This window comes from Xenopus laevis, chromosome 2S (assembly GCF_017654675.1).
Source record: "Xenopus laevis strain J_2021 chromosome 2S, Xenopus_laevis_v10.1, whole genome shotgun sequence".
Classification (NCBI taxonomy): Eukaryota; Metazoa; Chordata; class Amphibia; order Anura; family Pipidae; genus Xenopus; species Xenopus laevis.
The window spans coordinates 87,786,945-87,812,434 of NC_054374.1; the positions used below are offsets into that span (position 1 = coordinate 87,786,945).

A 25,490-nucleotide genomic window follows, 5' to 3' on the forward strand; every position below is an offset into this window, starting at 1 on the left:
TCCAACAAAAAGCAATTTACTATTCTAGGCATTATTCCTATTACAGTTCATAGGGAAGAATATATTTTACAAATCTTCAAACATCTTTGTGACCTGTGTTTCCCTTAGGATATATCCTACAGTAACTTTGCATACCTTATTATTATTTTCTGAAGCATTAGGTCTGGCAGAAGTGTTTGAATGGTAAGTGTTCCAATCAAAAGTGAAAACGTATGGGAAGCTTTTCTCCCATTTTTTTGCTCAAGACTGCAAATAGGGCTTTCATGGACAGTTCCTAGGCATACTACAAGTTTAGTATGGTGGGGAAGTTGTCATTTGTTGCTTTCTGAACTAAAACTGTAGATCAAGGCAAGTTGTGCACATGCAGCAAATAGTTAAAAGTGAAATATAATTTTATGTTCTCTTTCGTTTGGCAATGTTTCGCTATTTGGCCATGCTTTTGAAATTGGTTAGAGAACATATTTTAATATTTTATTTAAAAACTTCCCTAGTAAGTCATAATGCCAAGAGCACAATACACCTGTATGTACTTACCTTGCTCATTGCAATGAGTGCAGGATCACATGATGAGTCTAGGTCTTGGACAAGCAGCTGGATACTGTTTGAAATTACACTAAAAGAGTAAACAGGAAGCCAATACTTAATACATTCTCTTAAAGTCAAAATAAGGTTATACAAGGCTCGTTTTTAAAGAATTGATAAGGATAAGCAAAAAGGTTTAAGGGGAAAATGTAACAGAGAGGTGTAACCTGCATACATCCCAGTGTTTCTGAACCTGCAACTTCTATTGTTACACAACAGTGAATTTTGTAATTGTTGGGCATTTTAAATAATCTATATTTACTTCAAGAATCCATAAGACAACTGTATATCTGTACATTTGTTTCAGGAATCCATAAGCAGCAGGGGGTTTTATCAAAAATAGTCAAGTATCACTTCAAAAGCAAAATGCTGACAGGAATATCACCTATTTGCTGGCCTACAAGTCCCAGAATTCAGAGGCAGTTGATGAGTAGGGATGATGTGATTCCTTTTAAATAAACATATTTTCTTATTTTATAGACTACAAGGGCTTTGATTGTCTTGTAGTTTAGCAAGAGATTGTGAGTGTTTTGGAAAATTATTAAACATATTAAAAGTATTTAAATGTTAGTTAAGCATTCCAATTAGACAAAACATCCTCCCTGCAGACTATGTTTTTTTTTTTTTTTTAAATAATAGTCACCTAAGTCCAACCCCCCCCCCAAACAGCTCTTCAGCTTCACACTTTCTGATATTCTTCCACGGTGTGCTGGATTTATCATTCACATTGAGCTATGGGTGGCTCGATCCTCTGAATACAGAGATAAACAATACTCCAGCCAAGTGGATATCATCATACCCCCTGCCAAGCATTAAAGGATGTAGACTCAGCATTCTAGGCAGCATGTTGGGGTGTCAAAAGAAGTAGGTTACACGGGAGCAGTTAAGGTAATATATATTTGTAAAGCTGCAGGAGATATTAAGTGTCACTTTATAAGCAAAATGCTGACAAAGATGCCACTGACAAAAAAAAACACAAGCGTACGTGCTAAACGTGTCCATTTCTCCTGTCAGGTTAATTCTTTCAGTCAATGTCAGGTCCACCTTTTCTTTCAGCTTCTCGTCAAGCTGTTGGTAAAAGAAAGTATAGAATTTTAATTTAAAATGTTAATACGTCGCAAAGACTGGGCACTAGTTTTGGAAACTGGTGAGGTTTCCTCATGAACTTCATAATGTATCTCTTCTACAGTTCTCCTGTGCTTTTTTTTTTTTTTTTTGCTTTAGCACTTCTTAAAAATGCCTGACCCAACAATATGACCAATCCTCAACCAGCAGTTGGCTTTTTTTTTCATCTGGCTCGGTAGAACAATTAAAGAAAACATCCGATTAGTTGCTCAGGATTCCTTTCAGGTGCAAATTGGTCAGTGTAATTCCTGGCCGATAGCAACAAATCCTTTTGAGACTATTATTTTACACTAGAAAAACAATTATACAGTCCTGAAAAATGTCTACTTCTACTTTCCTGGCTCACTGGTTATGCCTTCCCCTCTACAAGCTCACCTAAGCATAGGTTGCCTGGACTAATAAACAAATTTGATAAATATGGGGCCTGTGGATAGTAGATAACACCACAATCCCTGCTCAAGGGACTAATAGAGAGACTGACATACACAAAAATGTGTCTATCAAATTGCACAGATAATATATTTCTTATCCAAGACCTTGTTCTCTTCTTACTTCTACCCCATTCTTTACCTTGTGCTCTTTTTTATCCAGTTTCAGAATCAAAAGGGTAAATGTATCAATGTCAAACTGATGTTTACATTGCACATCTCCCTTGATTTGTTATGATAAAACCAATAAAAGTCTTAAAAAATGCAAACATGTATCTAGGGTAGTACCAGATAACCTTCCCTGTGTTGGAAACGTCACTATAAAAATGTTCACCTGTTGTGTGGTTGCAAGACAGTACTCTGCTGTACTTAGGATGCTGCAGATAAGACATAGTTCCTCTGGAGTGAATTTTGCCACTTCTGAGCCTTCCTTTTCTTTCAAAAGACTGGTGATCGTAAGGCCACTACTGCTGCTGGATGTTCTGAGAAAAAAACCAAGAAGATGCTCTATAACCAGTGAAATTACTTAACATTACGTTACACTCCTGTTTGACATTACTCAGCATTCTTTTAAGTTGTTCTGTGGCCAGCAACACTACTCAGAACCAATATAAATTAAATAACCAGTCTCACTGCACAGCATTCAATTACTCAGCTCACTGAATAATAAACTGCTCATCAAGTCTCTCATCATTGGGATTAGTTAAAAGCAGTAGACAATGACCCATGACCAATGACATTACTCAGTATGAATGTGCAATGCTTTGTGACTAAGGACATAACTCAACCTCCATAAACATTGCTGTATCACCAGTGGCATTACTCAGTTTAATAAGTCACAACTGCAACAACCCATTTAAAATGTACTTCCATCTCAAGAATAAATATCTACGATATATTGCTTTGACATTTGGTCAGTCCTATTTCCTCATAGAAACTGGTTCACTTTCATGTCATTGGCAAACTCCACGTGCTTTACATTTCTTTTTGAGTAGTGGCAACTTTGCATTTCTCATAGGACAGTGTTATGTAAAGCTAAATTATCTCATGTAACACTGGAGGGGCTCCAGAACTAAAAGGCCCATTCAAGGCCCTAATTTCAATCCATCTGAAAAGTGTGGTACGATTTAAAAATAACATGGAGCAAACATGATTGGAAGAACTGGGTTCTAATTGTCTTTCAGTAAAATGAGAGGCTATGCATAGTTAATGCATTGTGCAATGCACTGTTTTGTTTTTTTTTATAGTATATTTTAAACTAATGCTACCTAATCCAATGCCCCACAAAGGTGAAGTATGTGGGCAATGCCAAGCCTTTCTAGTGTATGATTTAAGCAACATTCGTTTATGTTGTTGTAATTGCAACTTTCAGGTTTCTTGTGTAACACAGAAGACGACAGTTTATAAGCCACCAAGATATTATTTTCGATGTAAAAAACAATTGTTTGCTCTCGAAACATAGAATCGCATACACATTGTTTATGATTGTCATCCATAAATTACAAGAGAGTGTGGGCGTTCAAGAGAGATATTATGCATTGTATCTCTTTGCATTAATGACTATATTTTCACAATTTCTTCATACAGAAAAGGACTTTTTTGTATATACTGTAGTTGTTATATTGGCAGCTAGTGTATTTGAGAGCTACCGAATGATCCAGATCTGCACCAGATTGTTGCCAAAATGGGGTAAATAGGTTTTGTGAATTTCTCAGTAAAAAGGAATTTGCTGGTGTCTAATTTCTAGTAAGAGGAGGACTCATGCTCCTTCCCATTTGCTACAATAATCCTCATATCCCCTTGACAGGAATAAAGTTTTATTGGAATGCAAAGCACTACTACATTTAGCAACAGACATAACATGCATACACCAAAACAGAAGTCCATCTGTAGGAAGCATATTCGACAATTTCACTCCATAGCGGTGTTGTTTGTACACGTGTGGGAAATTTACAAGCCAACTGAGCACAGAGACATTATTGAGTAGACATCTCAGACTTATGTATTAAAGAAAGCAACATTCCCCTGTAGATCATTTGTTTTAGATCATTGTAGAGAAACAAGTAAATGTTTAATCCATAACTATGAAACTGTGATCAAATTTGTAGGTTTGAAAACCTACACTAAAAATAAAGGGGCTATAGACTCCTTTTCTTTACTTTTCAATTTAAGACAGAATGGGAAACCTTCATACTTTGATACAGGGAGACTTAACAAAATAATTACATTTAAATCCTGGCATTAATGTTCCCTATATCCTAGCAAAAAGAACAACTGTACGCTTTCTCAATATGAAAGATATAACATAAAAAGTCAATGCAAAAAATTAAATTGGCAGAAAATAAGAAATATTTAAAAAAAACCCTTGTACTTATTTTTTAGCTGCTCAGTTTAAATTTTAGAGTGTGCAAACTTGTGATGTGCGGTCCGGGCCAACCTCGCTGCCCCATTTGCAACCTCACACTGCAGGCTTCCGACTTTGGGCAGCTGGTTTTATAGGTGCGTGCCTACCTGCCCCTTTTGTAGCGTCATCGGGGAAGCCAGAAGTTGGGTGTGGGCAGGTGCAGATCGGGGCGTGCGGGTCCAGGTTTTTCTCAAACCGCACATCACTAGTGTAAACCAAATAATTATTAAAATGAGATTTCTCTTAAAATCTCTTCTCTTAAAATACATTGTTTAAAGGGATACAATCATCAAATAATATATCTGTTTAAAAAAATATGTATACAGGTATGGCATCCGTTATTCAGAAACCCATTATGCTAAAAATCCAAGATTATAGGAAGGTTACCTCCCATAGAAAGGCTAGAAGTAGGGGTAGGCAGAAGAGGCATGTGCCTTGGGTGCAGCATATTCCTCTTCTGTCTGTCTACCCCTGGTGAATCACCGGATGGCCCTTATCCAATTGCACCACCCCTCTTCCCCCATGCAAGTGTGCAACCTGGGGGAAGGGCATTATATACTTTCGCCAGTTGCTTTGGGTGCACCTTCTGCTTGGAAAATTACCACTATGGGGAAAACAATATATGCCAGATTCAATAATTACATAATAATATATATATGCAGGTATTGCAGAAATGAACACCTGGACTTCATATTGCATGAAAAAAGTGAAAACATTTATTAAAACCTTTATTGTCAACGTTTCTGTCCTAATCAAGACCTTTCTCAAGACTTCTCAATCGGTGTGGACCAAAAGGTTGACATTAATTTTTTCCCCCTTATTTCACTGCATTATGAAGTCATGGGGTATGTTCATTTCTGCTTTACCCCTATATACCTTATGGTACAGCACCTTGGCATGAACTGATTATTTGTTGAAGTGCAATATATGTATAACAACAATTTTGTGTTGTTATTCTTGTGGTAGAACCTCAACAACAAGAATGCTTGCCTACTTCACAGCTGACATACTACATAAACCTCACAGTGGTCACAGTCCAGTTTGAACCCCATTAGCTTGCAACACTTCAAAGAAATACGTTTTTTAAAAAATGTATATAATGGCACAATATCATCCCTTCAAAGCAGATTTAAAACTCTAAATAACAACAAGTTTATGGCACAAATTGGAATGAACTTACTTGGGCAAATTTCCAGAAAGGATCTTCCAAGCATATTCCCGCAGGTACTTTTGGAATATAGTAGAAAGTGCAATCATTGGCTCCCCAGTGCTAAGCTGGGAACACTGAACCATGCATTTTTTGTAGTAGACAAACAAGTCAGCACAACTTGGAAGAACTGCTCCTGCATCCTCAGATGTGGACTTTGGTGGACCTTGAGCTTTAAAATCTCCAACAAATCGATCAATTAATTCACTCAGGTTTCTAGAGGAAAAAATTGTAAAAAATATAAATCATATGTAAAAATATTTTACTTACCCCATCCCCAAAGCATTTTGTAAAAATTGGATAAACATGGTCTACGTGCTAGTCCTTGGTTGGGACTACATTGAAAAGGTAAAGGATGGAAGTAGTGCAGATTAAATTGAGGGAATTCATAAAACACACATTATGGAATAGAGATTAAAACAAACAAGAATTTGGGAATAAACATTATGAAAATTAAATCCGATAAATAAGAATGTTTGCAAGGAGCTGTGAAATATGTATACAAATACAGAATAACCAAATTTTTGAGAGAAAAGGGCTACATTTAACTCATTATATAACTATGCAGCTCAATGTGCAGCAGGAGTAGCCATAAGCATATTTATTGTCGGCTTAAACAATTAAGTTTCCTTGATGACACACAATGTTAGTGCATTAAAGTTTTAAACATTGGCATGCTGTTTGCCTAGTTTGGAAAAATCTAAATAAGTTGCTGCAACAAATAACAATTCTGTATAGTACTGGTAACGGATAACTTTAATTTAACGTCAGTTTCATTTCAAGTGAGTAGCATGGTGTCCTGAAAAAAGACTCAACAAAAACAAGTCCAAGAATTAGCCACAGTGCTGAGCAAGCATTAATGTAATGCATTCATTTTCCAAAGGCATAACACAACCAAAATAATAAAAAGTCTTTGTCTGGAAAAAGCTCACGCTCTACATCCCTGATTTATTAAAACAGACTTAGCCATTACATGTTTTCAATAACCCCTTCCCTGCAAGCAAAAATAAATCAAAAGCAAAATGTCCAGACTATAAAGTTACAGTTTTGTTCAGAATAATAGCAGTCCGACATCATTAACCTGATCAATCACTGCTTTAGTTAGAAATTATATTTCTGCACGGCAAATAATTTACTAGTAGGTGTAATAGAAAACCAGTAGACCCAACAGTCATGATATTCATGCTGCAGAATAATAATGCAGTGTGTAACTTGAATAATTAATTTAGGCTTGTTCCAAATAATAGCAGTGTGGCGTTCTATTAGTAGAGGTAAGTCATTCTATGAAAAAACAGGTGCCAATTACGGCTCTTATTTAAGAGTTAGTTGAGCAAAATAAACTTTACTCACACTATATTTATTATTTCGATTTTGTTTCCTTTAGTCTTGGAATTCACAATAATAGTAAACAGGCAGGTACCATTTTGTGACAAGAAAGTTGTGTATCACCCCAATGGGGGGCCAGAATGCCCATGCATGGTACCCACCACAATTATGGAGTGTGAGGAGGGAGGGGAATGTAATAGGTGCAGTGATATCTAGGAAGTCCTGCATGGAAATTAAGTGACTACCCCGACCTATATGCCTGAGGCATAGAAGGGGGTCGGCAATACATAATTCACAGCTGAAACGTAGGAGTTTATAAAAGGTATGGATGTTTTGAATGGAAAAAAATACTTTGGGTTTCATGTTTAATTTGCAAAGGACTTTCATTATACAGCTCTTTATGTGTGGGTAACAAGAGGAAGGCAGGCATGTGTGATACCAAGCTATTGGCATGAAGCCCCTACAAAGTCCCATTGTTGAAAAAAAGACAAGAGCTGAAGAGGTTACACTTTGCCAAAGAACACATTGACTGGCCTAAAGAGAAAATGGCACAACATTTTGTGGACTGATAAAAGCAAGATTGTTCTTTTTGAGTCTAGGGGCCACAGACAGTTTTTCAGACGACCCCCAAAAACTGGGAAGCCTATTTACTAACTTTCAAATTTGAGAAGAAAAAAACACCAGTGTCAAAACTCTGGCGATTTTTTTGTTGAATACTAGTTTATTTAAGAAAAAAATGCAACAGCATATTCCTGCTGGTGTTTTTCTCTTAAAAAAAGTTGCATACCAGCGAGAGTCACATTGTTCAATTAATATTCAATGAGGCTAAAAAACTTGAATGTTTTAATGAACCGGGAAATAAATATATTATTAAAGGTGTTGGAGACAATTCCCATCGACTCCTATTGAACCTCGCCAGTTTTTACCTGTCAGGCGACTTTTCGTGGTTCTATTCTTTAATAAATGGGAACTATTCGAGCTTCCAAATAATATCGAGTATATTCGTACTGGTACATTTTTTCTCAAATTGTGAAAAGAACTAAACTCGACTTTTGATAAATCAGCCCCTGAATTCAAGCCACAGTACACTGAGAAGACTAAAGCATGGTGGTACAAGCATCATGATGTTTCTCATACTATGATGTTGGGCCTATTTATCACATACTAGGGATCATGGATCAGTTTCAATACATCAAAATACTTGAAGAGGTCATGTTGCCTTATGCCGAAGAGGAAATGCCCTTGAGATGTGCGTTTCAACAAGACAACGACCCCAAACACACCAGATAAAGAGCAACATCTTGGTTCCAGACCAACAAGATTGACATTATGGAGTGGCCAGCCCAATACCTGGACCTTAGTCCAATATAAAACTTGTGGGGTGAGATCAAAAATGCTGTTTCTGAGGCAAAACCAAGAAATGCAGAAGAATTGTGGAATGTAACAGGCGCCACAAGTTGGTGGACTCCATACAACACAGATGTGCAGCAGTTCTCAGAAACATTGCTTATACAACTAAATATTAGTTCAGTGATTCAAAGGAAAGCAAAATCTTAAAACATTTTTCAATTTATACAGTGAATGTTTGAGCTTGTAAAGGAGAATGCAGACACGGATATTTTTGGAACATCCTAATATTCCCTTTTCTTTGCTTACTGTAAAGGAATAACACAAATTTGATAAATGTTTCTTCATGTTTTGATTTGGAATAGAATATACAGTGTTCCCAATGCATTTGCGTGTATGGAAATAAAAGCTATTATAAGGATTTTGAGTTTTATACACATTGCTATTATTCTGAACACAAATGTATATTCAACAAAGAAAAGTAGAAAGAAATATCTGAAAGTAAAGATGTGCTGAATCCACTATTTTGGATTCGGCCGAATACCGAACTGAATTCAAATTTACATATGCAAATTAGGGGTGGGAAAGGGAAAACACTTTTACTTTCTTGTTTTGTGACAAAAAGTCACGTGATTTCCCTCCCCGCCCATAACTTGCATATGCAAATTAGGATTTGGTTCGGCCAGGCAGAAGAATTTAGCCAAATCCTGCTTAAAAAGGCCGAATCCTGCCCCAATCCCGAACCGAGTCCTGGATCTCAAAGTAATCAATTATGCTTTCATAGGGTTACAGACATTTTTTCAACTCAGAACTCTGCAGCAAGTTACATCTGATAGAGACCTTTACAAATTTGACCCTTCTCAACATTTTTCGGCTGCCCAAGAAGATACGGACAATGCAGAGATAAAGTTGTTCATTGGGTATTTAACAAGTAATTTGAGACAGACTAACTAGTGATATCAAAAATACTCCAAACATGCCATTTCTCCACATTCTCCTTCCCCCCCCCCTTTCCTTCCTTCCTTTCCTCTCCTCTTTCTTACTTTATAATCTCTCCTGCTTGATGGGAGCTGTTGTAAAATCTTAAAAATTGTTAATAAAAAAAAAAAAATACTCCAGCTGTAGGTAAACAAAATTTAACCAAATCCAAACTTCCTAAAATTTTGTATTAAAGACAAAAGTTGTAATCCAGCAACATGAAGAAGAGCCACTAACCTAAAACAATCATGCACATTTTAATTACTTATTTAAGATGTGTCTTACATTGTCCCCCACTTGTGCTTTAATTATCCCCATAGCACATTTATTCTTTTACACCTTGTCACATATTTCTTCCCCTACACCTGTTTACCCCCCCCCCCCCAGCATAGTAGATAGTCTTAAATGAGAGCAAAAAGTAGACCATATAGTATTTGAAATAGAGTTAAATGAAATGGACAACAGATGCATGAATAAATATGTAACTTAACTCCCCCCCCTTCAATTTGCATGCTAATACTAAGAATTGCTTTACAACTTTAAGGTGCCTGCAAGGGAAATACTAATGGAAAACATTTCTCAGCAAGTGGAAAGCAGGAAAAAATGTTAATATAAAGTCAGGACAGGGTGTGCCAGGATGAATGAGGACTAGGATTACATTTGGCTGGCAAACAAAATAAGAGACCCCTGGCAGTTCACACAGCAGCTTACCGTATATACAGTATGTATATACAATAGTTTTGGTGAACCCTTTAAAATTTTAAATATTTTTATGTAAATGTGACCTAAAACATCATCTGATTTTCAAAAGTCCTAAAAGTAGATGAGGAAAACCTAGTTAAATAAAGGAAACTAAAATTATTATATTTGGTCATGTAAACAGTTGGTATCCAGCGAAGCCCAATCACACATACAACACATTTGTGGATGTGTATCATAGCTCAAACAAAGGAGGTGCCTCAGGACCTTGGAAAAAGAGTTGTTAATGCTCATAAAGCTAGAAAAGGTTACAAGACTATCTCTAAAGAGTTTGGACAGTCAGAAGGATTGTGTTCAACTGGAGGAAATTCAAGAACGTTGTTACCCTACCCAGAAGTGTTCCGCCATCAAAGATAACTCCAACTGCAGGCGTATAATAGTTCGAGAGGTTACAAAGGAACCCAGGGTTACTTCTAAGCAAATAAAGGCCTATCTCACATTGGCGAATGTTGAGGTTCATGAGTCCACCATCAGGAGAACACTGAACAGCAATGGTGTGTATGGCAGGATAGCAAGGAGAAAGCCACTTCTCTTTCCCCAAAATACTGCTGATTGTCTACAGTTTGCTATAGAACATGTGGACAATCTCTCCAACATCCAAAAGCTGAAACTGTTCTGTTTGAAGGAATGGGCTAAAATTCCTCCAAGTGGGACTGATCAAGTTACTTGCAAACGTTTAGCTGCATTTATTGCTGCACATCATGATAAATCTTGAGAAAGGTCCTGATTGGGGCTTAAAGGAATTGTTCAGTATACAAATAAAAACTGGGTAAATAGATAGGTTGTGCAAAATAATAAATTGTTCTAATATAGTTAGTCCTAAATGTAATGTATAAAGGCTGGAGTGACTGGATGTCTAATATAACAGTCAGAACACTACTTCCTGCTTTTCAGCTCTCTTGGCTTCCACTGACTGGTTACCAGGCAGTAACCAATCAGTGACTTGAGGGGGTCACATGGGTCATATCTGTTCAAAAGTGCTTTTGAATCTGAGCTGAATGCTAAGGATCAATTGCAAACTCGCTGAACAGGTATGTCCCATGTGTTCCCCCTTCAGGTCACTGACAAGCTCAGAGTTAGAGCTGAAAAGCAGGAAGAAGTGTTCTATTAGACATCCAGTCACTCCAGCCTTTATACATACATTTTTGGCTTACTAACTATATTAGAAACTTTATTTATTTTGCACAGCCTATTTACCCAGTTTTTATTTTTACACTGAATTGTTCCTTTAAACGTTGACAATACATGTTTACTGCATTATGAAGTGTATTCATTATTGCAACACCGGTCTATACCTTACAAGTAGCAATGTGACCTAAAAGCCAGAGCTTGGGCTCATCTCATACAAAGTACTCCCCTAAATTGTGCATATTAAACAATAGTAATTTTCATTAATTGTGCCATTGAGACCACTCAGGTTGATAAGATGAGTGACTAGCAACCCAACCAAATAGTTGTAAAGATACTTAAATGTGTACAATGTAATTAAACGTTTATCCACAAATTTAAAAAAGTAATATCTATGAATACAAAAAAGGGCAAGTACATTACACAGCAAATGTCTAAATATGTTAAAACTGTATTCACATACAATATGATATACTGCACACTCTCTTAATTTCCTGTACAAACATTTGAATGATCAGACTAGCGATAAGAAAATGGCCATAAACATGTAAAGCTCAGGCATGATAATGGAATGTTATAGATGAAATGTGGTAGTTCTCTCTGTACTTACTTGTCTTGGGACTCAATATATACATAAAGATGTGGCTCAAAGCATTTAGAAATAATGCCATGAAAAGGGTTTTCTGGAAGCTTGGGTTTCTTTGGCTGTAAAAGACAAAATTAATACATTTAAAAATACTTACAGGTTTGAGGCAAAAAACTTTTAAAACTTTTGAACTAAATAAATTGCAACACTCATGGGGGAAAAAGTTATGGGACTCTAAGACAGGTGCAAGACTGGAACGTAATACACTTTATTATCTATTATAGTTTAATATAATGTGATAATTGTCATATGCCTTTCTGTATATATAGCAGTACAGGTATGGGACCTGATATCCAGAATGCTTGGGACCTGGGGTTTTCCAGATAAGGGATCTTCATATCTTAAGTCTACTAAATAATCATGTAAACATTAAATAAACCCAATAGGTTGGTTTTGCTTCCAATAAGGATTAATTATATCTTAGTTTGCATCAAGTATAAGGAACTGTTTTTTAATTACAGGGATAACAGATACCATACCTGTACTGTAATATGTTTTTGGACAATTACCTTTTTAACGAGGCAGCATGGATTCCCAATCTACTGTTTATCTGAATACAGTTCAAAGTATCTGATATTTGCCAGCTGATTATACTGGGAACTAAATGGTCCAGACTGGCAAAACGTACTGTTCATTGGTTTTAAAGTCAAAATATAATTTTTTTGTGTCTGAAATCTGGGATTGGAACTTGTTGATCAAGGAACTTTAGAAACTCACTTTGTCAAGGTCACTATCTTTATCAAGGACGGACTCTTCTGTCATGCTGTCATCATCCAAGAATGGATTTGTAGATACGGGAGGCTGTGGATCAGGCTTTTTCTAAAAATAAAAAAAGAGAATAGGGTACTGGCTTGTAACTCAACAATCAATATTCAACAGGTTTTACCCTAACCTTTTCATATTTTCTCATTAATTCTTGATGTAAATAGAAAATATACAGTCCACTTTTAAATAAGTTTAATGTGTATTATATATTATAAAAACCATGCTTTTTATTAAAACCTTTAGAAAGAAAAGTCAAAGACTCTAAACACCAGTCTAATCTTGTGCACACTTAGGGGCAGATTTATCAAAATGTTAGCGTTTGTGAACTCGAATATCACATTTTGATAAATCTGCCATTTAGAATGTGTTCCAGGGATATTAAGCCTTAAAATAACTTTGTTGGATACAGCCATTTTTTACTTTTTCTTTAGTGTGCATTATCTCACCCACTGCTAATTAAAGGGGGATGTTCGCTACAAAGATCTATCTGAAAATGAAGCCTCTTGGTTGCTGGGGATTGAACATCCACATATACATATACCAGCCTCTAACACAGGCCTTGTCCCTGGCACCTTCAGATGGTGAAAAATAATTACTAATCAGTGGCATAGTCAACTTGACCTACCAATAGCATTATGAGCATATAATGTTCCAAAAGGAGATAATACAGAGAACAGCCAAAGAGGAAGTATGTATATGTGCAGTCATACAAGTACAACATTCTTAGATCCAAAAGCAAAATAATTAAAATTATTCCTTCATTAAATAACATTCTACTAAATCTTCAATATCTTTTAATGAATGTGAATAAGAAGTCTAATAGCTGCAGAGTTTCTAGCAGCAATGTACAATATGAGTATACTATGCAAAATAAATAAATAAATAAATTCAACAAGTTTTAACCATATCCTTTTTTCTCCAAGCTACTACATGATGATAGCCTAACTAAACATAATTTCAGGCACATTTGCCCTGCTGTGCTGGGGTCTCAAGTTTGATTCAAGTACAGGCACTGTTTGAAAAGCTTTGCATGTTCTCCATGTGCTTACATCTGTTTCCTCTAGGTACCTTTGATTATAAAGTGCATTGGAGCAGAGACTGATCTGGATGATGTACAGTATAATCTTTGCAAAGGGCTGTGGAATGTTTCAGCGGTAAATAATAAATTAATAATAGTTGCTGCCTGCTGGCACGGCCAGTGTATGAATTGCACATTCAAGACAATATGCAATTTACCCAGAACCAAGAAGAAATGCAGGTGTTACAATCTCTAGTAGGTAAGCAGTAAATTTTTTGCATTGTAGAGTCTACAGCACTGGCTCTAAAGATGGCCATAGACGTAAAATATAGTAGTACGAATTGAAATTTCATAGGTTTTTCGGACCGTCTGTAGATCTACATTTTTCGTATCATGGAGATTGGTCGTTTAGTCGATTGGACAGGTTAGAGGATTTCTGTTGGCTAACTGTTTCTCTTAATGTATTGCCTATCTGACAATATTAATGGGTGACTTTCACTAGAATTTGTCGGACATAACTTTTGTACAATTGCTGTTACAGCCAGAACATTGTCACATTTGTTCTTTTTCTACTTTATTTAATCTGAATGGTTAGTGGTAGGTCGGAAGTTTTGGACGTCAGATCTTTTGTTCAATACAAGGGTGAAATCTGTAAGTCTATGGCCAGCTTAAGGGACCATAGAGCTAGCACCGTAGATAATATGTTTCCAGGTGAGTTACAGCTACAGGAACTCAAAAGGTTAAACAATGTGTAGCCTACTAGTGAAATCGATAAAAAGACAATTTTGCAAATCCCGGTTTATTTCATTGCATGTGCCAAAAAAACTATGCCCCAAGCCCAAGAGGAATTGGATATGCTTGGTTCATCATTCTTTCCTAAATCAAGGTATTAGAAAACCATAAGCGTAGGAATTCTTAAACCAAAGTCTTACATAGCATAAACATTTACTGTTTAACTAAAAAGAAGGTCTTTCGTTGGGAAAGACTGCCAATACCGAACTATTATCATGAGATGTTGTCATTCCTTTGGTAACAATGATTAATATTAGTATGAACTGATTTCCTTATTCCCATATTTAGTACATGTTAAGACAGTGATTGCAAATCTTTTTCAGTTTAGAAACACTGAGCTTACCACAACATTGTCACTCAGAGTATTTCCAGAGAAGCGTTTTGCTAGAAGTCCCTCAAAATTTGTAGTTCTCTGAATGGCAAACAGCAGCAGCTTTACCTCAATCTCTTTGGCTCGTGTCCTCATAATCTTAGAAAGATCATTTCTATCAGAAAATGGGAGAAAAAGATAAGACATTTCTAATTGATAATGAGAAACCAAATATATGTTAAAGTCAATTTAATGAAATAATTGTAAAACATTATGGAAAGGAGTCAAGAACCGAATAAAGTTGACCATTTCTTGGCATCTAAACAATGAGTTGTGGAATAGGTCACTTTTATGGGGTGTGAATACAGTGGTCCTTAAAGAGATACTGACACCACTAAATAACCTTGATGGGCACAGGAATCTTCTAATATGTATGGTGATTTAGATGGCATGCAAGTATTTTACAGCCCCTGTTCTGCAGTTTTATGTACACATACAAGGTAATTTACCTGGAATACATTTGTTTTTTTTGTCCCTACTATGGCATAGCTAAGGAGTCTTATGGACCCATGAAGGATGATTTACCTGGCATGCATGGATTTTTTTTACTTCTGTTCATTACTCCTTTGAGTAAACGGTAGGTGTTATATGGCCTTGCATTACACTTAAAAGAGATATGATCTTTTTATAAAACTCTCCTATTGCACTCTGCAGGTTTTCAAAGTAATGGAACAAAATATAATACAGTATATATATTCTAATACAGGTATGGGACCTGTTATCTAGAATGCTTGGGACTTGGGGTTTTTCAGGTAGCAGATCTTTCCGTAATTGGGATCTTCATACCTGAAGTCTACTAAAATATATATATATATATATATATATATATATATAGATATATATATAGATATAGATATAGATATAGATATATATATATATATATATATATATATATATCTATATATATATATATATATATATATATATATATATATATATATATATATATAACATTTGTGAGTCCCAAAATGTTCGGTGTGTTGCATTTTGACATTTGAATTTTGCTCATGGGTAAAGAAGGTTGGGGACCCCTGGTTTATATTTTGAAAAGCATCTCACAGCAGGAGTGCTACCGACAGCTCTCTGCAGGGATGGGGAGATCTCACATTTGCATTCCCAAAAAATCATTATGATTCTGTAAATGAATGGGAGGCAGTGCCTGCAAAAGTGCATTAAAATTACTAAAAACAATGCACTTCTTCAGGTGAGGCTGTGCAAGAAACCTAGGTCTCTATACTATACTACTACAACTGTTTAAAAGTAGGGGAGATTTTATGCTTATTAGCCAGTTCAGTGTGCTTAATATCATCTTCTAATTACAGTAAAGATGAGTAACTCTGCTTCAAGAAGTATTTTGCTATATCCTATTTCCCACCAAGTTTTCTTTCACTAGAAGCCAAATCAATGCCCACAACAGGCAAAATAACAAGACCTACAAAATTATAGGATCAAATTTCCGTTAGTCTGTGGCAATATCACTGAAAACTTAATCACTATTTTCCATACGAAATAAAATTCAAATCTGTTACGAGTTATACTAAAAACATGATTTTGTGATATACTATACTCAGCGACACCCCTTATAAACTTAGTCGAAGCTAAAGCTGTTTATGCAAACGTTTTTAAATAATTTCCTCTGGTATTACACTATGTAACAATATTAATGTTCTAGGAACTGCTGCATATTATATATGTAAATCAGATTTTACTCAGACAATAAGACTATTATAGGAGAATGCCTGTTGACCACTTCAAAGTAATATCACAATAGAAAACCATAACTACGAACGCCTTTTAACCTAGGGCTGAATGTTTCTTTCTCCTCACTTTATATTAGAAAGAAACTTTGGACTGATATTATTTAACTTAAATTTATTTATACTATAGGAATACTAATTTGTTGTGTGATAATTATATAATTTGTACTGTTTCTGGACTACATACTAGATTAATATACAAAAAAGTAGAAGAGGGTTACATTTTTGTTTGAGGTGGCTAATAATAAAAGGTTTTCTGCTACAGAACTTATAATTACATATCAGTATATAGCAGTTAGGCTCTTTCAGGGGAAGAAAAGGCTCCCTAAAGCTTCATTTTTCTTCAGCTATGACAAAAAAGAAAATTAACATCACGTTCTGCCATTTTAAAGAACAGCAAAAACATACCGTATATACTCGAGTATAAGCCGACCCGAGTATAAGCCGAGATACCTAATTTTACCAAACAAAACTGGGAAAACTTATTGACTCGAGTATAAGCCTAGAGTGAGAAATGCAGCAGCTTTCAATGCTTTCTTTAACTGGACTACAGCTCCCAGCATCCTCCAGCGACCATTCAATTATCAAATTATAGGGGGCACTAAGTTTGGAAGTGAAAGGTTGGGATTAAGAAGCTGTGCTGTGAGGGGAGCTGTGGACCTTTTTTGAAGGAAAGAAGGATTTGAGTGGAGATTGGTGGGCAGAGGGTAAAGCCCATAATGTAGGCTCTCATACACACGGAGCAGTCGCTCATACACACAAAGGCCTCTTCTCCAGAACTTAAAGTTACCCCCTGCCTCTTGTACTCACTTTGCCTGGGCTTTGTCAAGGCTCTGGTCAGTGATAGTCATGATCTGTTGAAATATGTTGCCGACATCCTGCTTCCTGGGCTCCCCATTGTCTGTTGGGGGGGGTCGTGCATAGGATGAGGAGTGAGAGTTTGGGGTCCCCCATGGATGGGGAGTCCTGGAATCCCCATCCCCCTGGCCTGCATCAGCCTGCCTTGTTCATCCATCTGAGCAGCAGCTGCGAGGGATCGCTCTCCTGTTTTTGTGTGTTTCTCACTCTGTCGCCTCTGTCTCCCCTGTCCTTCATAGTTCCGGTACTCTCCTTCTCCAGCCCGAGTCCCGTCCTGCTCTATTGCTCACTTCCACCATGCGATTTGCTCACCTCGTCTCCCAGCAGCACCAATGTGGCCAGTGTGGAGCAGTGAGGAGCGCACCTGCGATGACGTTACACGCATCGCGCCTGTGGTGATGTCACACGCAGCGCACCTGTTGTACATGTCACATGCAGCACACACACAGACTCCATCAGCCAGTCCAGAGTAGCTGCGCGGGAGGGGGGCATGTCCCGCGGCACCGTGACCTTACTCCTGATGTTCAACAAGGCAACGGATCGTTTTGTGTTGGGTTGCATGGATCTCCATGCCGGATCAGCTAGGTACATAGGAGAATTTTTGTGCAAGCAGGCCTGACTCGAGTATAAGCCGAGGTACACTTTTTCAGCATATTTTAAGCTCTGAAAAACTCGGCTTATACTCGAGTATATACGGTACTTAATGCAGGCAAAAACTTATAAGACCATAATAATCCTGTTGCTTTACTGTCCTATTCAAACTTAGAAATCCAAGGCAGGGCTGAATGGGGCAAATTCACTAAAGGTCGAATTTTCACATGCGAAGGCTTCGCCACACTTCGCTATGTCAGGCGCTAATTTGCTACCACTACGCCAATTCACTAAAATGCAAAGTTGTGTCTCGGCAGCCGACCGCTGACGAAGTTTCGCTAGCATAACTTCGTCAGCGCAAGCATTTCATAGCAAACTTTCGCCTCTATTAGTGATGTTTGGGAAATTGATTGAAAATGTTCAATGAAGCAAAATAAAGGCAAAAGAGATTCTCTATTGTCCTAGACATGAGCCCACCCTAAAACAAATGTGGCGTGCCCCCTAAATCTGCACTTTAGTGAATTTATGGAGTAACCATAAGTCATCTGAGTTAATATTTGCCTGGCGAAAGGGTGCAAAACTATGTTAGCAATGTACTTTTTCGCTAGTGAATTGTCCTGTTATTAAACTGGCGATCTCCCTTGGATTTCTGGTGAATTTTCACAAGCGATGGCCACTTCGTCCTTTAGTAAATCTGCCCCAATATTTCAATTCACCTAATTCTGCACACAACACAGTTGAGAATTCCCACCTTTTTTTGCCATTAAAGAAAAAAAAGATGTGCACATTTTGAAAAAAGTTTTCTAGTGTTTTTATAATTGAGAAACATTGCCAAGTCAAGAAATGTTCGGTGTGTGACACTGAATGAGAAGTGTCAAACTTATTTTTTTTTAATTTGGATAAATCTGCCCCTAGTGTAGATCGTAATGTTTTTTGTTTTACAAGCACGTTAAACATTTAACCACACTTTCACTATAAAACTAGACCATTTTTTCTTTTAAATCCTAACTATTGTTAGTGCAGGGTGATGTTTGTAGAAAGTTGAGGAGTTCACTACAGAATTTTAGCCAAAATATGTATTTAAAGAACAAAGCTTTGGCAACAGTTAAAGATTTTCATTAAATGAACAATGAGAGGTATAAAGGATATTATAAATATTTCTGGTTCTATGTATACTTTTCCATCTCAAGGGGATTTTTCTTTTTCCTGGAGTCAGATCAACACAGAACATGTCAATAAATTACTGAAGAGGGTAACTGGGCAGTTCAAGAATTTTAGCAACCCATTCAGTTTGTTAAAGAATAATCATTCACAAAGGTAAAATGGATGACATGTATATGTTATTCTAGTTTTCAAAAGAAACATTTCCCTTCCGTCTTTAGGTTTTCACAGAAAATAATTTTGTGAGTCTTGTTTACAGTGTTAGAGAGACATTTTGAAGACAAGGTGAAATCTATAGAGTAGGTCAGTCATCCATTTTTTAAAGAATAATAACCCAAAAATAATGAAATCTGCATTAATTAATTCTGCATCAGTAAGTAGCTCATTGGTAGTCTCAGACACCAACTATCATTGAATGAACCAATGAATATATATTGTACACTTACACTGCTGATGCAGGAATCATTTAATGACCTTATAGAATGAAATATTTAGGGGACACTAAGAGCCTGTATAAACGCGGTCCAATGCAATTTGCAGATAAACAGCGGGGTACACCAGAGAAAATCTCACTTTACCTTGTGATATGGCAAAACTCAACAGCAATGCGTTCGGTCATGCACCAGTCCACTGGAAACATACGTCCATACTTTTCCTCATAATCTACCAGCTGACGTTTTATCCAAGCATATCGACGATCAATTTTATCAAGCCAAGCAACCTACATTAGCACAACACAATGAGGAAATGGGTAAAAACTTGGACTAAGGGTAATCAAAAAAATCAACATCTAATTTGGTTGGTTTTAAGAAATGTCAAAATGAAAATAGGTTTAATCACTGGATAACAACAATGGGGTAGAAATTCGCAAAGAAAAAACTTATGCAGCAAATTCTAATAAAGAGAAATACATTTTATTGGTACGTACAATTGCAATTATTACCAGTATAAAAGTATGTTCTGTTAGAATATTATGGCAGACTGCAAACATGTTTTTATATAAATGTGCCAAAAATGCTGTGCAAATATTTAAACCATGGCTTACAGTGTTTAACAGACTAATGTGTCAGTGCCTGCATAGTGCAGGCAATTATCCAAAGCTATTAAACTTCCTTTGTGTTTTTTCAGACCATTTTATATAAAATGTTTACATACAATATCACATATGTGAGGACAACCACACGTTTTAGCTATTTTCACTGTGCACTTTAGCAGTTATTTCTTACTTACTGGAGAGGTCCATACTGTATTTAGTTTAATAAAAATGCAGGGACCTCATGCAGGCACACAGTTAATGAGGCATACATACCTGGTATCTTTCAGGGAATGTGCCACTAAAGGAGACGCGGTTTATAAACCTAAGTGGTTTATATTTTGACAGTATATATTCTAAATAATATATACAGTATCTCAACAGAGATGGTAAAAAAAAAAGCTCTCTTCTCTTTTAAAATACTGATTTTGTTATCCTCAGGTAATTGCTGTTTTTTTTTTATTCTGCATGCCAATGTTCTACCTTAAGGCCAAGTACTACTTACATCTTGATTCTCTTGGAAGAGCACCAAGTATTCTGAAAGATGCTGCCTGATAAATTTCTTTATGATCTCCTGCTTAATACGTGAATCCAAAACGTTGGCTACCAGACAGGCATCACGCAGGACGTTGCTTGGTCCTCCAGGCCTCTTTTAAAAAAAACATACAAATATAACTTCAAGAACTTTTCAGTTATCATAAAAACTGTGAAAAACGATTTCCACTTTAAAAGAAGTATGCATACTGAGCATTTTTGGGTATCCATTAAAAGACATTGGCAATGAGCATGAGTAACCTTGGGTGATTACACAATGTATATCACCGGCGAATTATATTAATCCCAGAAGCGAAGAGAAACTAACCTGGCTAGGGTGAAAAGGGCTAAAAGGAGCTTAAATGGCTTTTTGTATAGCATGAGGCATGTAAATATCGTCTGTTTTCAGAAGGCTTTACTCTGCGTTAACCCCAGTAGAAATGTAACTTTGGACATTTTGTTGCCTGTGTTGGAGGTTAAGTGTGGCTGACAAAGTGTCCCATGTGTCATTAGCCTACAAAAAGAAGGCTACTGATGTCTGTGCTGGAATAGGAATGTGTCGTTGGTGGGCCACGCATTTCTTCTATAGCACTACAGTAATGTGGACCCATGGGAGGCCATGGGAATTCTTCTTCTGCCACAGGTCTGTAATTACAATTTCACAACTAACGCTAAGGGCAGACAAACGCTGCTATTTCGTTCAGCGACAAATCGCTTCTTTTTCGGGCGACTAATCTCCCCGAACTGCCTTCCTACCAGCTAGAATATAATTCGCCGGCGGGATGGCACTCGGAAGACTTTGTTTTCCGAAAATCGCCCGAAGTTGCCTTACGCAGAAACTTCAGGGAATCGATTTGAGTGCCATCCCGCTGGCGATTTACATTCTAGCCAGCGGATAGGCAGTTTGGGTAGATTATTCGCCCAAAGAAGAAGCGATTTGTCGCTGGGCGACTAATCTCCCGAAATAGCACTGTGCGTCTCTGTCCTAAAAGGTTGGAAACTCCTACTGTCTAACAGATGAACAGACAAGCTATAAACAGAAGTAAATTTCCTTTAAAGTGCCAACTGTGTATGCAGATATTTACCTTTGTTCCCTGGGATGGAAAAGCTTCCTCAAAATCTGCTAAAATCTGTTGACCCAGTTCTGTTTGTGCAGCTTTAACCCTGTTAAACAACACGGAAACATATGATTTGGAAGATTTATAGGTAGTATTATTTAATGAAAAGCTAGAAGTGTGAATTTGATAGTTAATAAGCTAAACAGTCACAAAGTACCTGGATTTTACGTTACTGGCTTAAAAATAATATAATAATAATATAATATACAATATGGTATAAATATTTAAGCATTCAACGTATGACAAAAAGTGTGCAGATTTGCCCTTAAATCGATATATTATATCGATATACCCTTGTTAAAAAGGGCTTATTTCTATGTGTTCAGTCATCCAACAACTCTACTGGTACCATCAACATTTTCACCAGAAATGATTACATACATTTAAGTACAATTTTATTTAGCTTTAGTAAATATCACCCACTTTTGAACTGCAATGTTCTCATTAAAACATACTGAATGTGCCCCTTACAGACAGACATTAAAAGGTGTGAGAAGTAAAAATGTAACTTTCTTCACACTGCCCACAACTTTCTTCTTCAGTTGCCCATTAGCTTGGTCCAAAGAGATTAAATATTTGTGTATTTAGGTCTCTACAATCCACCAACATTTTTTCTTCTTTCCTTGTTCTTCGAAAAACTATCGAACTATCAGGTTGTTCTAAACGTATCAAAAATCTATTCCAAGTTTGGGAGTGGAACAAGGCAAGCACTACCAGGATTTAAAGTATCACCAAACATAAACCAAGGCAATTCAGTAGCACAAGCTTTCTCACTCTTTTGTAAAGCATCAATTATTGACAACAGGATTGCATTTTATTAAAATATGGAAGGGATGAGGGGACTTGTGCAGTAGCACTTTAAGTGGCTGAGTCTTTCTAAAGTATGAATTAAAGCAGTAGAAAAGCACAGATACCTGTGCTATTCTTACACACAAATTAGGGCGTGGCAGGGGCCATTTGCTGCAATATGAACTGGTCCTTACCAAATGCCTTATGTCAGGTGGTATGGACAGGGCTGGCCTGCACCCATGACACTGTAGTGCAGACCACAGCCAGACCAGTGAAAGAAGTTATTGTTAAATAGGGCATAAGGAGTAAATAACCAATATTATGTTTCCACAAACAAAAATTGAGTAGCTAAAATGCCTAATAAGATACTTGTTTGAAAGCTGTAAAATGGTTTACTTTAATTCCTAAATATTGCCCTCTGTGCAACTATACTTGGCATGCCTCTTTCAGATTTATATTTTAGTGAAAACAATAACGCTGTCCAGGATCCATGCCAGTTCAAAGTAGAGAAGTGAACTGGCAACTTATGCTGCAAACACATTAATTAACGTATTTACTTTTATTTTTTCAGATTTTCCAGCAAGCCCTTTCCAGCAACGAAAAGTAGTGCTTAAATGTCCCAAACTTCTCCAATAATTGTTTTAAAATAAGCTCCTTGTGTTTTTGGTAGAATTGATTTAACTGCCTTTAAGAATACCAGTAAATCACATACAACCACAAGCTCTCTTTTTGCTTAGCCTACCAGAAATATTAGACATTGACTGGCACTGTACTGATAAAAAAAAAAGAGGCTGAAGCAGCCTGTCTTTCTTGTCTTGTGGTACAGTTGTTATGTCTCTGTTAAAATACTTTCCATACCATTTCAATTACAATTACTTTAAAGCCCATTTAACCTATTCAAGCACAAGGGATCAACCAAAGAACTGAGGCAGTTTATTTTTGTAGGGAACATCAAATTCTTTGTAAATAAATGGATATGCTGTGCCAGGATCCATGTATCACAATTACTTTCTTTCTTACTACCTTTAGTAGTATGCTACACAGCTCTAAAGGCTTTCTCCAGCATACAGGGTGAGATAAAAACACTGATAAGCAATATAGCTTCTTAAAGTGCATCCAGTGATGCCTTTTGCCTTTGCCTATATATTACTCTTATTTTAGTACACCAAGAATGCACAAAAACATTGATAATTTTGAGCTTTAATGCTGCTTCAAATCAAAGACTTTATGAACACCGAGCCCTCTTTACCTTTCACCTTATACAGTTAAGACACCATTCCGAAGGGTCTGAAATATAGCATAACTTGTTAAGATAAATTGGTGGTAGCATTTAATATATAGCTATGGGAATTGTTATGCTGAATGCTCTGGACATTGAATGTTTATCTATCATGCATATAACACTGACAGCCGAGTAGGAAGGCTGTATAGAAGTGCTCAGGACATGGGTGAGGCAAGTATGAACAGTATCTAACTGGTGCCATTACTGGCAAAGATTGGGCAGTGGGTCTTTGTAACATTATTGGGATTCTTATCGTGGACACACGTAATTACTGTATGTAAAACTGGTTTGGCTCCTGAGGAAGCATGGCATATACCATGGGAAACAGGGTCGGACTGGGCCGGACTGACTAAGTGAGGGAAAAAAAACACTTGACTCAGCGAGGACAGAGGAGGTTAACGCTGGCCCAGGAGGGTGGGGTGTATGGACTCTCAACACCCCAGTCCACCACAGATGGGAAACAAGTAGAGCTTTAAATTTATAAATAAAGCATCTACATTATATTAACTTTTCTTTTGTTCCCTATGCTGGTGGATGAAGACTAATTTTGTATTTATTTTATATATTTTATTTGCAATATGTCCATTTGTTTCATCTGGTGAGTAATTAGGCTTGTCAATTGTTGTTTCTACAATTATCCTCTACAATCACCTTTTTTCACATCTGATGAATTTTGAGTGATTATCGTCATGCAGGAAAAGTTCATGTATTTTTCTGGTACAGTACTTCAACCACAAAGTGTGGCACAAAACACATAGCTGTACAAGGAATGTTACTACACTGTTAGATATCATATTATCAATTCCCTTTCAGCTGATTTAGGGTTCTTTATATGTAGTACATCTTTCATGAGGGTAGCTGCAATCAAATGTTGTCAATTAAGGAGTTTTAAAGCAAGGACCATGTGGAATGCGGATTAACTTTTTTTTGTTTCACTTTTTGGATGCACATTTCTTTAATTTTTCTCTCATGCTGTTTTCTCATAAAAATATTTCTTGAAAAAAATTAAACAGACGTTTCTAGTTTTCAAGCTTGCAAAATGTATGGTATTTTACAATTGGGGGACATCCAATCATATCCCTCTCTCACGCATGTATCAGCCCCAGGAAATTTAAAGAAAGAAGAAACCTGAAGAGAATCGCTCCGTGGTGCTCGCTGGAATAAGCCCGGGCCGGTGCAGTTTTCTGCTCATAGGAGCACCGGCTTGTGGTTTCAGGTAAGTAAATACCATCACTTGGGGGTGCCTAACATTTGGTACCCTCAGGTGCAAGATGACATTCCTTCTCCTTTAACATCATTACCATCATTACCATCATTCTCAGTTACCATATAGTTAAACATTCACCATGCATGAGGCATAGAGTAGTTCAGGCTAACAAACTTATGGATCTAGCTCTCACATATTCAATAGTGTGTGAGTCTTCTTTGCCCCCCCCCTTTTCAACGCTGAGTCCAAAAGAGCACCACCATCATCTTCTTCCTTTCTACCAGG

General features: G+C 36.8%; 1 protein-coding gene across 2 annotated transcripts in view; it reads right to left on the bottom strand.

Annotated features, from left to right (window-relative positions):
• vps53.S (VPS53 GARP complex subunit S homeolog) overlaps nt 1-25,490 on the bottom strand; it is a 70,619-nt gene that overhangs the window by 21,194 nt on the left and 23,935 nt on the right. For both annotated transcript variants that reach the window (XM_018249661.2, XM_041584113.1), the window contains exons 8-17: nt 21,895-21,973; nt 20,781-20,924; nt 19,821-19,963; nt 14,849-14,990; nt 12,648-12,749; nt 11,895-11,989; nt 5,720-5,962; nt 2,470-2,617; nt 1,568-1,650; nt 535-613 (exon numbers count right to left, since the gene is read on the bottom strand). In XM_018249661.2, coding sequence (XP_018105150.1) covers nt 535-613; nt 1,568-1,650; nt 2,470-2,617; nt 5,720-5,962; nt 11,895-11,989; nt 12,648-12,749; nt 14,849-14,990; nt 19,821-19,963; nt 20,781-20,924; nt 21,895-21,973 — 1,258 coding nt within the window. The remainder of the gene's footprint in view (nt 1-534; nt 614-1,567; nt 1,651-2,469; nt 2,618-5,719; nt 5,963-11,894; nt 11,990-12,647; nt 12,750-14,848; nt 14,991-19,820; nt 19,964-20,780; nt 20,925-21,894; nt 21,974-25,490) is intronic.